Consider the following 14,638-nt stretch of genomic DNA (forward strand, 5'->3'; position numbering starts at 1 on the left):
AGATTCGTACCTGCCTGTGTGTGGTCAGCTAGCTGGATTGGAGTGGAGTCTCCCTCTAGTGGTGGCCAAAAGGTAGCGCAGGCTGTGAAAGTACCACAGCCAGTCTTACATGCTCAGTATAAGTTCCCCCTTATTCCCTTAGTTTCTCATATACCCCGGTCACGGAACGCACGTCGCGGTTAGTTAGCCGCTGTGGGCGTGCAAATTCGTGACAGGCGTGACTGTCATAGGTCCATATATTGCAGTTCGCTTTCATACTACCACCCAACTCCATATGGTACAGCACTTTACTCCTGCCATTAGATGCAGAAACAAAAAAGGATAAAATCTGTTGCAAATTTTATATATTTTTGGAAGATCCTTCCGAAGTACAAAATTGTTTTACAGAGTTTGACAAGTACAGAAGTCTTCACTGAAGTGCAGATATGTATTCCTTCCAAATGCGGAGACCTTCATTTATAGCAGAAAAGGGATTTGAATTTCTGAATATCTTCTAGGCTTGTCGTTTGCCCAGATTTAGTAATCAAACTACATAGCCGTGTTCCCCGGAATAGCAAATCCAGGCAAAGTCTTGTCGTTTTCTGCATTACTACAAGGAAAAAGAAAAAAAAAAAAAAAAAATAATCAAAAGAATCAAAAAGGATGACTAGACTCAATAGAGAAAAAGGTACAAATACAACGGAATGTGCAACCTGTAGTTAATAGAATTGTGTACTGTACATCAGACTTTGGATACTTCAGAGTATCTGATTTTCAGGTACCTGAAATGCTGTCTGTATCTACTGGCTTCAAACCTCATAAGTCTTCAGAGTTTGGGGGGGTGGAGGTAGGGTGTTAACACACATGGGAATTGTTTCAAGATGGCAGCTAACAGCACCCAGTTTACAAAAGTGGGCAAAGCCTAGGTGAGCCTTATACAGTGCCTTGGGGGAGGGAGAAAAAAAAAAAAAAAAAAGCATTCATAACCCTTGAAATTTTCCACTTTTGTCATGTTACACCCAAAAGCGTAAATGTATTTTATGTGATAGACCAACTCAAAGTGGCAGGAATATGATTGATTTCAACATTTTTTTTACAAATGTGAAAGGTGTGGTGTGCATTTAGACCCCCTTTACTATGATACTCCTAACCAGTGGTGTTGCTAGGGGGTGGCTACTGGGGCTATAGCCCCGAGTCTCTTACCTAGGGTTGGCTCCGGGCTCCATCTGGTCAGCTGGTGGCGGAACATGACTAGTTAATGTCATCAGGCACAAGTTCTTATCTATATTCAGCAGTTCCGACAATTTAATCATTGTCCCGACGTCCACTTCTGTACCAATCTGACGGGCAATGTAATTGTTGGGAACCACAGCCCTCCCCCCCGATGGGGGTCTCTATGGGGACCCTGATGTATTGAGGGGGGCTGTGATTTAAGTGGGGATAGAGATATATATATATATATATATATATATATATATATATATATATATATATATATATACACATACACACACACACACACACACACACACACACACACACACACACACACACACACACACATATACATGTGTATGCCCGCCCAAGCATATGACTTTCTTTACTTCGTTGCTATGGGCTCTAGCCCCAGATCTTTTGTAGACCTAGCAACACCCCTAACTAAAATCTAGTGGCACCAATTGTCTTCAAAAGTCACCTAATTAGTAAATAGAGTCCACCTGTGTGTAATTTAATTTCAGAATACAGCTGTTCTGTGAAGTCCTCAGAGGCTTGTTAGAGAACCTTAGTGAACAAACAGCACTAAGGCCAAGGAACACACCAGACAGGTCAGGGATAAAGTTGGAGATGTTTTAAGCAGAAAAAAAAAAAAAAAAAAAAAAAAAAAAAAAACACCGCAAGCTTTGAACATCTCACAGAGCTCTGTTCAATCCATCAGCCGAAAATGGAAAAAGTCACCACTGCAAATCTACCAAGACATGATCGTCCACCTAAACTGACCAGCCGGGCAAGGAGAGCATTCATTAGCTAAGCAGCCAAGAGGCCCATGGTAACTTCTAGAGGAGCTGCAGAGATCCACAGGACAATAAATAGTCATGCACTCCACAAATCTGGCCTTTATGGAAGAGTGGCATGAAAGCCATAAGAAGTCCCATTTGCAGTTTGCGAGAAGACATGTGGGGGGACAAAGATGTGGAAGAAGGTGCTCTGCTCAGATGAGACCAAAAGTGAACTTTTTGGCCTAAAAGCAAAAACGCTATGTGTGGGGGAAACCAACGCTGCACATCACCTTGAACACACCATTCCCACCATGAAACATGGTGGCATCATGTGGTGGGGATGCTTTTCTTCAGCAGGGACAGGGAAGCTGGTCAGAAGTGAGAGGAAGATGGATGGAGCCAAATACAGGGCAACCTGTAAAGAGTCTGCAAAAGACTTAAGACTGGGGCGGAGGTTCACTTTCCAGCAGGACAACGACCCGAAACACCCAGCCAGAGCTACAATGGAATGGTTTAGATCAAAGCATATTCATGCGTTAGAATGGCCCAGTCACAGTCCAGACCTAAATCACACTGAGAATCTGTGGCAAGACTTGAAAATTGCTGTTCATAGACGCTCACCATCCAATCTGACAGAGCCTGAGATATTTTGCAAAGAAGAATGGGCAAACATGTCCCTCTCTAGATGTGCAAAGCTGGTAGAGACATCCCCAAAAAAAGACTTGCAGCTGTAATTGCAGAGAAAGGGGGTTCTACAAAGTATTGAGTCAGGGGGGCCGAATACAAATGTTGAACCATTTATCTTCAACTTCACAATTTTGTGTCACTTTGTGTTGGTCTATCACAAAATCCCAATAAAATAAAATATTTACGTTTTTGGTTGTAACATGACAAAGTGTGGAAACTTTCAAGGGGTATAAATACTTTTTTCAAGACACTGTATAAGCTGGTCCGTGACAGCACTTTGTGCAGGGACAGGTTCCTGGTGAGTAGGGATTCGTGCAAGCGATTCTGCGTGGTGCCAAAGAACCTTCCAAAGGTCTTGTATGGTGGGACAGCATTATATGGTTATACAATATACTGCCACCCCTCCAACAGAAGCTGTCCTCCAGTAATATAGTGTAAAACCATATTCCAACCACCACACGTTTCCACTGTGCCAAAGCCAATGTGTGTATTCCTCCATAGTGGGTACTTTGAGGCCCTGCCCTACAAGTTGATTAGGAGACCAGAATCACCTGTGAAGTTCTGAGGGATCTCAAAAGGATAGCGATTACAGATCGAGAGATCACACACACACCTTGTGTGAAAAGAATTTTAATGTTCTATAAAAACATTGAAAATGCAAGTTTCACTCACCAGCTGAGATCTTGGGCTTTCCAGGCTTCAATGAGCTGCTTGATATTGGCAACCGGCTCGCCAGCTGGTGAACTGAGGTCATCAGAACCATCGTTATTGAAGTTTCCACATGCCCCACACACCAACTCTGACAGGCCCTCGAACGCATGAATCGAGACGTTTCCTGCATCGCTCAACTTAATCTTCATGTCCACGTCAATCTGGACGGAAATAGAGTGGTCCTTGGCAGAGGCTGAAAGTCTACCGAATGTGATGGGAAAAACATCTGAACGTCCATTAACCTAGGAAATGCAAGGAGATAACATGTTAATGAGGCTCAGTTGAGCGTCTATACTTACATTTTTCTTCATATGCTTTGAAGAGTTTTTCCAGCAGTTCGACAGCTTGTGGGGAGAAAAAAAAAAAAAAAAATATATAAAATATATATATATATATATATATATATATATATATTTTATATATTTTTTTTTTTTTTTCCTCCCCACAAGCTGTCGAACTGCTGGAAAAACAAAATAGTTTTGTTCCAAAACAAAAAATGTGGCTAAAACGTGCGATTTCGATGTGTCTGAATTACAATAGTAACAGACCAGGAACAAAGCTAAAAATTGCATCTGAAATAATGGAATAACAGTCTTTCAAAATTTTGAATAGAACCGATAAAAACTATTTTTCAATGAATTTGGATCGATTCAATATTTTCAAAATTAGAATAAATCAAATCCATCGGAAAAATCTGAATCTGGTCTAAAAAAACTGATAAAACTAAATTTTTTTACAAAATGAAATTAGTAGCTTAAAAAACCAATCCAAAATGAAGGCCTATTCTGCACATCCGATTTCAATCATTAACCTATTCCTAATAAATCTGAAAAAGAGGAGGGTAGGTTGCTATAACTGTAAAATGTAAAACAATTTGTAGGTTTTAACCAGATCTTTAATGAGATTCAGTTGGTGCAACAGGGGATAGATGGGGGAAAAAAAAATTAAATAATGGCTTCTAGCCATGTTTTGTACATAGTCACATGTGACTTACCCAGACTTTCTTGCTCTTAGAGATGGTCATTAGACCTTTAGGAAGGAAAATATGTAGCCGGGCAACGGATGCCGGTGCTCCTGCACAGCTCTGAATGTCAGCTACTACTCTGAACCAGGCCGATGAATTACGGTTACACAAAGATGCCGCCTCTATGGGACCATTCCCGATAGGTCCTCCTGAGAGCCCATCAAATGTGACAAACTTCAGTAGACCGATTGAACATTCAGCCTCTGTCTTGTAACAGCCTCGCACACCCTTCACCAGGTCACAGCGCTCTTTTTCTCTGCACGAAAACGCCGAGCAGGTCACTCCACCAGCTTGGCACTTACATTGTTGAAGGCAATCAGCACTGACAAAGGACTCTCCCTCCTAAAAATAAGAAAAAAAAAATAAAAAGATTTAAATTTAGAAATTTGATCGACTCATGGTTTGGCGTGTGAATTGCCATCATCCACAAATTTAAAGAAGAACCTCAAAATGGGATTTTTAAGGCAATTTAACATAAAATTATATATAGAAAAATTGAAGTATATACATTTTATCAATACATAAAGTTCATATGGAAGGAACCACAAGAAAAAAAAAAAATGTACATATATTACAAATAATATTAAATAGAGAATGTATATTGATACACAAAATTCTTATGGAAGGAACCACAAGAAAAACATATGTACATATATTACACATTCTCTATGATTTGAGAATTTATATATATATATATATATATATATATATATATATATATATATATATATATATATATATATATATATATATATATATATATATAGTTAAATTGGCTTAAAAATCACATTCTGAGGTTCTTCTTCAAAGAGATTTAAATTGGATTTTTTTTGATCATCAAATTTTAATAAAATGCTTTTGCAGAAAAAAAAAAAAAAAAAAAAAAAAACCAAGCCGAGATAACATGCACTGAATTGATGTATTCACACAATTTCACAGTAACCATGAGATAAAACAAAGTTCAGGAATAGTCCTTTATCCCATGGTTTTGCAAATCTATGTACACTACAAAATGTCAGATGGTGGTTTGCCAATCTCTGGACATTTGATTAACACAAAATGTTGTAAACTCCCTTACTCCCAATTTGTGTTCTCTCTATGGTCACAAAATAAAAAGGGATTAGATAACTTCAATAATTTAGACAAGCTGTAGCCCTGATGCTATCATGTTATGAACTTACTGTGCAGGATGGGAAACAGTAAAACCCCTTAGGATGAACATTTTAAAGGGCTGCAAGCTAACCCCTCCCCCTCTTGCCTGGTCAGATTTAAAAACATAAGGACATTTTGGAAAAAAAAAGGTACCTCCACCAGCATGCAGTGCACATGTTCAGCTAGAACTTCCCATTTAAGTGGTCCCAAGCCATTAACATCTCTCAACTCAAAGGAGTCACTTTATTCAATGTACAGGGGGTCCCCTAGTTACAAACATCCGACTTACAAACGACTCCTACTTACAAACGGAGGGAGACAACAGGAAGTGAGAGCAAATCTACCCCTAGGAAGGGAAATTCACTCCTGTAAGAGCCATTATGGGGAAAAGGTACCTCCACTGATGCTTTATCACCAATCCTTGTTTCCACAACAACCCAAAATTTTCAAAATCCAATTGTCATTGGGACAGAAAGGGAGGTGAAATCTTCTGAACAGGGGCACACACAGCAAAACAAATGTTACAGGGGTGTTAACCCTTCCCTATGCTATTCAAAAAGCTTAAAAATAGTTTTTTTGCCTGGAGCTACACTTAAAAAAATGTACCTGTTCCGACTTACAAACAGATTCAACTTAAGAACAAACCTACAGTCCCTAACTTGTTTGTAACCTGGGGACCCCCTGTACTATGCCAAGTTAGACACGTTAGATTAGGCTAAAAAAGGAAAGTCTTTGTGTAAAAGTATTACACCATGAAAAAAAAGGTAAAATTATCTGAATTAGTTAAAGAATGAGCTTACACTTAGATATCTTCCATCGAATACACATCCACACCTGTCCATAGGAACACAGGTGTCACCGTCCAAGGCGTACCCAGCATCGCATTCACAGCCTTCAAAGCAACTATCTGTACATTTCGTTGGTGCCCAGAGGCTGGCGCAAGTTTGTTCACAGGTTCTGGTGCAAAGTTCATAATGGCTGTTGACAGGACAGGGCATGGCTGCAAAAAGTCAAAAAAAAAAAAAAATATATAATTTCTTCATTACCCAGGATTTGGGTTGGGGCAATCATATTTAAAGTATACTAAAAAAAAAAAAACAAACAAAAGCAAAAAGCCACCAGCCAAGTGGGACTCTAAGAAAGCATTGGTACTTCTTCTGCTTTTCTATAGTATGCAAGACAGAACCACCATCAATTGGGCCTTTTATTTTGGACCCCGATTTTGCTTCATACTTACGACAGAATGCAGGGGTTCTCCAAGAGCTGATGGCAACATCAGTAGTATGACAAGCTGCCGCATACGCCTGTAGACTCTTGCACAAGATGTTGTCCTTGCCATCAATAGCACAGGAGTCATAGGTACAATCGTTGAAATATTTATATGGGTCAACTTTGGAATGACAAGCGCCGAAGGGTCCTGCTGGGTCTGTAATCATGCCGCAAGAGGATGTTGCATTGTACTGCTCCAGCTCGGAAGCATCACACACCGGGCACACGCCTTTGTCGCAGCCATCGCTGCACTTCGCACCAGTGATGTTCACTTTCCAGGAAGCACCAAACACATTCACATTTTTAACAACCTGCCTGTTAGGAAGCTGGAGATCATCTTGGTCATCACCATTGAAATTGCCACAGAGACCACCCATCTTGCCATGGTAGGAGCTGGGAACTTCCAGTATCACATGATAGATTGTGTCATAAAGAATCTTCAAGCCAAAGTCGGTTTGTAGGACAACATTGGCTCCTTCTTGGTTAATGACAATACGGTCATCAAGAGTCAATGGCAGTTTGACAAGCTCTCTGTTAACCTGTGAAAAGAACAAACCTGTGAACTTTAGTGCTGCCAATTGGAAACTCGTGAAACAAAATCAAGCTCATGTCAACAGAAAGCCAGATGCCCAGAGGAATACATTTTTTGACCCATTGAAGAATCTGCTCACAGGAAGGCCAATTGTGCTTAGAAAATCTAAAAAGTGGGAGACAAAAGGATGGCTCATGACTGGCAATAAGGTGAAATGCTGCAAAGCACAGCCATGACATTGCTAAAATGTGACCCAACAGAAAACAGATAATTCTGTAGAAAGCCTATCCATGTGGTCACCAGGAGTTGAAATAGACTTGTAGGCACATCAAACCCAATATTAAATATAGGGCACTCTATTGCAGAGTTCCTCCCCCCCCCCAAAAAAAAAAAAATTTGCCTGGCTAGGTTGATCTACTGGCTTCAATATCTGAGAGATGAAAGGCATATATATCCGGAAGGTCAAATGGGGAAAAAACAAACAAAACAAAAACCCACAAAATTCTTATCTGCACCCTGACATCAAAGACCACAATTGGAGGTTAGAGCGTTAGCTAGGTAAAGCAACAGGAAAGTGCTCATTTAGATCTTCTAAAAAGACTCGACATTTCAGAGTTAAAAAAAAAAAAAAAAAAAAGGTAGAAAAGTGAAAACCCTTACCTTTACTTTAGATCTCATGTCTCGCTGGATGGCCACCATGTAACCATACACATTTATCACCACCAGTCTTGTCACAGCTGCTTTACCATAGCGCTCATTCTCCACAACCACAGAAAAGTTTACGAGACCGGGATCAACCACCACACCTGCAAAATTGTATGTGCAGGTGCCTTGGAAGTCGAACCTTCGACCATCGAAGGAGATATAATGTGGATCTCCTGAGGCGACACATCTACCCCTGCTCCCGGGATGGCATCCCCAAACACCGTTGGAAAGTTTGAGTTCCTCCTTGGGTCCACAAGCTTCTGACTGGCACTCAACTATGCCATCAGCCCCACACTGGCACCTCTGGTTACACTGGCTCGGTGGGTAGAAGACCTCATTTTTCTGGTAATATAGATCCTGGTAGACACAGCCACAGTCAGGGATGGGCACACACTTGTGACCACTTAGGATGAATCCATCATCACAATAGCAGGCTTCCTTACAAGGAGAGTCACAACCAGTGGGTGAAGAGAGCCCGTAACACGTCACAGGGCAGGCATTTCCACACAACTCATAGTGAGAATTTATAGGGCAGGACATAACTATAAAAATAAAAACAAAATGGACAATTTACCAAAAATGATTTGGCATTTGGAGGATAGAGAGAAATTAAATATACATACACACGGGGGACGGAAAGTTTTCAGACCCCCTTAAATTTTTCACTCTGTTATATTGCAGCCATTTGCTAAAATCATTTAAGTTAATTTTTTTCATCATTAATGTACACACAGCCCCCTATATTGTACACACAGCACCCCATATTGACAGAAAAACAGAATTGTTGCCATTTTTGCAGATTTGTTAAAAAAGAAAAACTGAAATACCACATGGTCCTAAGTATTCAGACCCTTTGCTGTGACACTCATATATATAACTCAGGTGCTGTTCATTTCTTCTGATCATCCTTGAGATGGTTCTACACCTTCATTTGAGTCCAGCTGTGTTTGATTATACTGATTGGACTTGATTAGGAAAGCCACACACCTGTCTATATAAGACCTTACAGCTCACAGTGCATGTCAGAGCAAATAAGAATCATGAGGTCAAAAGGGAACTGCCTAAAGAGCTCAAAGACAGAATTGTGGCAAGGCACAGATCTGGCCAAGGTTACAAAAACATTTCTGCTGCACTTAAGTTTCCTAAGAGCACAGTGGCCTCCATAATCCTTAAATGGAAGACATTTGGGACGACCAGAACCCTTCCTAGAGCTGGCTGTCCGGCCAAACTGAGCTATCGGGGGAGAAGAGCCTTGGTGAGAAGTAAAGAAGAACCAAAAGATCACTATGGCTGAGCTCCAGAGATGCAGTCGGGAGATGGGAGAAAGTTGTAGAAAGTCAACCATCACTGCAGCCCTCCACCAGTCGGGGCTTTATGGCAGAGTGGCCCGACGGAAGCCTCTCAGTGCAAGACATATGAAAGCCCGCATGGAGTTTGCTAAAAAAACACCCGAAGGACTCCAAGATGGTGAGAAATAAGATTCTCTGGTCTGATGAGACCAAGATAGAACTTTTTGGCCTTAATTCTAAGCGGTATGTGTGGCGAAAACCAGGCACTGCTCATCACCTGTCCAATACAGTCCCAATAGTGAAGCATGGTGGTGGCAGCATCATGCTGTGGGGGTGTTTTTCAGCTGCAGGGACAGGACGACTGGTTGCAATCGAGAGAAAGATGAATGCGGCCAAGTGCAGGGATATCCGAAAACCTTCTCCAGAGTGCTCAGGACCTCAGACTGGGCCGAAGGTTTACCTTCCAACAAGACAATGACCCTAAGCACACAGCTAAAATAACGAAGGAGTGGCTTCACAACAACTCCATGACTGTTCTTGAATGGCCCAGCCAGAGCCCTGACTTAAACCCAATTGAGCATCTCTGGAGAGACCTAAAAATGGCCGTCCACTAACGTTTACCATCCAACCTGACAGAACTGGAGAGATTCTGCAAGGAGGAATGGCAGAGGATCCCCAAATCCAGGTGTGAAAAACTTGTTGCATCTTTCCCAAAAAGACTCATGGCTGTATTAGATCAAAAGGGGCTTCTACTAAATACTGAGCAAAGGGTCGAAAAACTTAGGACCATGTGATATTTAAGTTTCTCTTTACTAAATCTGCAAAAATGGCAACAATTCTGTTAATATGGGGTGCTGTGTGTACATTAAATGAGGAAAAAAAAAAAAAAAAAAAAAAAAAAAAAACACAACACTGGCAAAGCAAATGGCTGCAATATAACAGTGAACAAAAATTTAAGGGGGTCTGAATACTTTCCATCCCCACTAATATTATATATCTCTCTAGTAGTAAAATTAGTATTTTATTTAATTTAGTAAAATTAAACATCCATATCATCAAAATGTTGCCAAGACTAAACTCCATTTTATTTAGGCATACATTTGCTGATAAGATCTTTTAAAAAGGGATTGAATACTTTCCCTTCAGGGTCCATTTACACTGATGCATTGCATTCATGCACACGAGTTGCAGCATTTGAATAGGCTTAAATAGCAAAAAAAAAAAAAAAAAAAAAAAAAAAAATTTATACATGATCTCACACACAATTTATATTTTTAAACAACGGCACCACATCACACCTAAAGAAATTTTAGCAGTTTACCAGTGTGAATGGGCCCAATTATTTGGGGACAATAATGTACCATTTTTCCCATAAAGAAAATAAACCCATTAAATGACGCTTATGAGTTTTTTGGCACACAGAGGAAATACTATTCTTTAGGAGCCATTTAAAGACAAGATGGCCACTGTGCCCCCCCCACCCAAATTTTGCATTAATTGTTGATACCAAGTAATTTCCACAGAAAAGTTTAAATATTTAAGGCTCCCCCTGCTCATCCCCTATTTGTAATGGACTGCTCATATTACTTACTGCAGAAAGATGGTTTCCTCCATCCCTGAAGTGTCACACCAGCAGCTTGGCATGCAGCCACATAGAGGCCAATGGCTTTACAGAATGAAGATGGATGTCCCTTGTATTGGCAAGCATCATAAATACAGTCGCTGAAATAAGGGGTTGGATCAATGATTGACAGGCACAGATCAAAAGGTCCACTGGGCTTGGTGAGAAGTCCACAGTAATTGTCAACCTTGTAGGCTTGTTTTTGATCTTCTGTACACAAAGGGCAGCTTCCATTACACTCAGGACTACACCCGGCAAAGTCATCGACTTGCCAGCTGTTGCCAAAATGAATTGCATTTGGTGCTTGCCTTCCATTCTTCATGTTAAAGTCATCGTTGGGGTTCTTGTTATTGTTTCCACACAAGCCTTGAACAGCATTGGCATAAGTGTTAGGTATGTTGACTGCCATATAACTGTCCCAGTCACATGTAACAGTGATGCCGAAATCAGTTTTTATAATGCCCTGTCTGCCGTTGATGTATGCCACCACTTTGTTGGTTTTGAAGTATAGTGGCAGAGATCTGACAACACCATTAACCTTAAAAAAATAAAAAATAAAAAGTAAATAAATAAAATTTAGGAAATTGAAATTTAAGGAAGTAACCTTCATTCAGACATCAAAAATGTATACATACCAAGATACGACGTGGATAGTCCCAGCTCAGTGCAAAATCTGTGTCATAAGCTTCCAAGGTCACAACTTTAGTATAGGAAACAGCTTTGTTCCCACCACGATTGTGGTTTTGGACCTTAACATTAAAATTGTCCAGTGAACGGTCACTTGAATTCATGCCAACCAGTTGGTATATGCAGGTACCCATAAAATCAAATCTCTTGCCATCAAAGGTTGTGTAGTGCGGATCTCCAGAACTTGTGCAATTTGAAAAACTTAAGGGCTGACAAGCACGGACACCATCTGTGACCAGGCAACGCTCGCTTGGCTTACAGCTGCTTTCCTTGCAAGCCACCATGCCAAGGCTTGGGTCACACTTGCAGAGCACACTACAGTTCTGGTCGGCCCAGAACTCTTCATTGGCCTGGTAGTAGGCACCATTGTAGGAACATCCACAGCTTGAGGTAGGAACACATTTATCACTGCTGAGAACAAAGCCATCATTACATTGACAGGTCTCCACACAATCCTCAGTGCACCGGGATGGGGCTGTACGATCGGTGCAGGTGGCTGGACAGGCATTACCGCAGGACTCATAATGGCTGTTTGCAGGACATTGAAAAACTGGAAAAAAAAAAAAAAAAAAAAAAAAAAAAAAAAAAAAATTAAAAACATCACAAGATCAAAGTCTCCGTGTGCATGACATTACGGGTAATGCAAATAACCGATTAGCATAGACTGATTAAACTGACACGCTGGAACAACATTTTATGCTAGGTATGCATTAACATTTGTTTGCCCTAATGTGGCTCATTGTGTCACTTTAGCATCCCCTGGTGTACCTGAAACTTTCACCACATTTATTATTGGTGGAAACTGGAGCAAAAAAAAAATAAATAAAAAGGGTACTTACCACAACCAGATGGTGCTCTCCAATCATATACTTTAACTCCTTGTTTCCTGCAGATGTTAGAATAGGCATTGAGGGCCTGGCATAGGAATTGGTTTGCGCCACCGTTCATGCAGACATCATACAAGCAGCTATCAAAGAAGTTGTTGGGGTTAACTTTTGGGTGACACTCTCTGAAAGGCCCATTTGCGACCTTGCTGATAAGACCACATTCATTGTCACCTCCGTACAGGTCCTTTTTGGCATCATCACAGGTTGGACAATTACGTGCAGGGCAAGAGTCAAAGCAGAAAGGATCCCGGTCATAGACTTTCCAACTCTTGGCCCAGTCGATGAGAGAGGAGACAGTTCTGTTATCCGAGGTGAGAAGTTCATCCTTGGCATTTTGGTTAAAGTTACCACAGAGACCACGTGTAAGGCCATAGTAGCTGCTGGTGAGAGTGACCACAACATTCCATTTGTAATCATAGGACACCTGTAGACCAAAATCCGTACGGACAATGGCAGAGAAGCCACTGATGCTTACAGAGATCTTTCCATCTAGCAGAGTTACAGGTAGATTGGCAATGACTTCATTCACCTGTTTAGTCAAAGTAAAGAGTTTAAAAAGATAATAATTCACACTTTAAAACAACTATAAAAAAAAGCAGCAGCTGGGAAGATTGAAGTGACAAATAAATAAATATAAATTAAGAATCTTGGCTTAAGTGCTACAGGGGCATGAAATTAGGAAAAATGTTAATTGTATGAAGGGCACGGGCCCTAAAAAGGGTTGGGGCCCTCCAAAAATGGTACCCACATGCCTTTACAGTGGTGATTTGCTGAGAAGCAACGCAGGAAACACCACTTGTCCCAGTTTTATGGCACCCAAATAAAGACGTGTATTTTATTCAAGACCATGACAAAAACTAGAGAGATTATAAAAGTAGTGTCAGGATTATCTTGGTTAACCATTATTGGACAATTCTGAACATCTACCTTCACACATTTTTTTAGGGCACTGTAGAGATGGGATTAAATGGCTAAGACGGTATATATGCCCAATACTCGTATGGGATGAGGAAGCCATTTGGACAGGTGTTAAGAAGATGAATGTTAAACAAGTCCAAGGTGAAGGGCAACTAAACTAGGATTAAGAAATGGTATTCAAAAATGGTTTAAAAAAAATAAAAAAAATAAAACTTTACACACAGTTTTAAAGTCATCACTACTTACCCTGACTTTACCCAATTCTCCCTTCATAAGAGTGATCTTGTAGTTATATACATAGATGGAGATAATCCTAACATAGGACACAGCCTGGCTCCCTCTGTTGTCATTCTTCTCCTCAACAGTAAATGCCACCAAGCCACTGTCATTGCCGTCATACTTCGTTAGGATATAGGTGCAGGTACCTTGGAAGTCATACTTGTAGCCATCAAAAGTGCGGTAATGGGGGTCTCCCCAACCCCAACAGGTTCCTGTGAAATCAGGGAGGCAGATTGCTTTTCCATTTTGGACTTTGCAAGTTTCCTTGATCCTACAAGTGATGGGCTTACAGGGATCTGAAATAAAAAAAATAAAAGTACAAAAAAAAAAGTACAGAAGATTAGGATACAGTTGGAGGACTCAAGGAATGTGTAGGGTTGAAATGCCGCCACCCCCCCCCCCCATTTCCCAGGGACAGGTCACATTGTGAGGTGTGTCCCTGTAAACGTAAATCATCCCCGGCAGCACAGCATAAATCTTGTAGCGCAGGTGCCAGATCAGCTGCACTAATCAAGCATCAGTCCAAAATTAGTCAGCATTTTAAATTGAAGCTTGCACAGTGGGGCCATTGGATTTTGGCATTTTATTGTATGCTGTTGGGTGCCTGGGGACAATGTCCTGGATGCCTACAATACCCACTGTCTATCCCATCTGCTTGGCTAGCAAAGAGAAGAAGGAGGGAGAATGATGACTTGACTTCATGTGGGGGAAACTAGGTGCAACCAGTGAGCCATCAAGCCAAAGGATGAGGCATTTTAACATATACTGTAGCTACACTTGTTCCTGGCTTGACCTTACCTTGGCTGAGTTCGACTCACTCCTGACCCCTGCACACTACCTTACCCACAGTGGCACTGGCTGTTTTTATAGACCATGATACCCCCTTTAAGCCCCTCCCATT

The 14,638-nt window shown here is 40.9% G+C and overlaps 2 protein-coding genes across 2 annotated transcripts in view; both read right to left on the minus strand.

Moving 5' to 3' along the window:
• Positions 1-265: 265 nt before the first annotated feature.
• Positions 266-8,596, minus strand: LOC141111474 (IgGFc-binding protein-like). Its single transcript, XM_073603767.1, has 6 exons — positions 8,012-8,596; positions 6,788-7,358; positions 6,351-6,550; positions 4,369-4,740; positions 3,336-3,616; positions 266-589 (listed from the first exon to the last, which is right to left on the minus strand). Exons 1-6 carry the CDS (start codon positions 8,594-8,596, stop codon positions 529-531), a joined length of 2,070 nt encoding a protein of 689 aa, XP_073459868.1. The 3' UTR covers positions 266-528.
• Positions 8,597-10,928: 2,332 nt separating this feature from the next.
• LOC141111475 (IgGFc-binding protein-like) overlaps positions 10,929-14,638 on the minus strand; it is a 31,984-nt gene continuing 28,274 nt past the window's right edge. The window contains exons 12-15 of the mRNA XM_073603768.1: positions 13,705-14,033; positions 12,493-13,069; positions 11,602-12,203; positions 10,929-11,504 (exon numbers count right to left, since the gene is read on the minus strand). Coding sequence (XP_073459869.1) covers positions 10,929-11,504; positions 11,602-12,203; positions 12,493-13,069; positions 13,705-14,033 — 2,084 coding nt within the window. The remainder of the gene's footprint in view (positions 11,505-11,601; positions 12,204-12,492; positions 13,070-13,704; positions 14,034-14,638) is intronic.

The sequence above is a fragment of the Aquarana catesbeiana genome, linkage group LG10, assembly GCF_042186555.1.
Source record: "Aquarana catesbeiana isolate 2022-GZ linkage group LG10, ASM4218655v1, whole genome shotgun sequence".
NCBI lineage: Eukaryota > Metazoa > Chordata > Amphibia > Anura > Ranidae > Aquarana > Aquarana catesbeiana.

Excerpts from the sequence above, each read along its gene's own strand:
- LOC141111474 (XM_073603767.1), bottom strand. The coding sequence starts at position 8,596 with ATGTCCTGCCCTATAAATTCTCACTATGAGTTGTGTGGAAATGCCTGC. Across the intron at positions 4,741-6,350 it reads TCGATGGAAGATATCTAAGT|GAGGGAGAGTCCTTTGTCAG; the intron begins GTAAGCTCATTC and ends TCTTATTTTTAG. Across the intron at positions 3,617-4,368 it reads CTAAGAGCAAGAAAGTCTGG|GTTAATGGACGTTCAGATGT; the intron begins GTAAGTCACATG and ends TGCATTTCCTAG.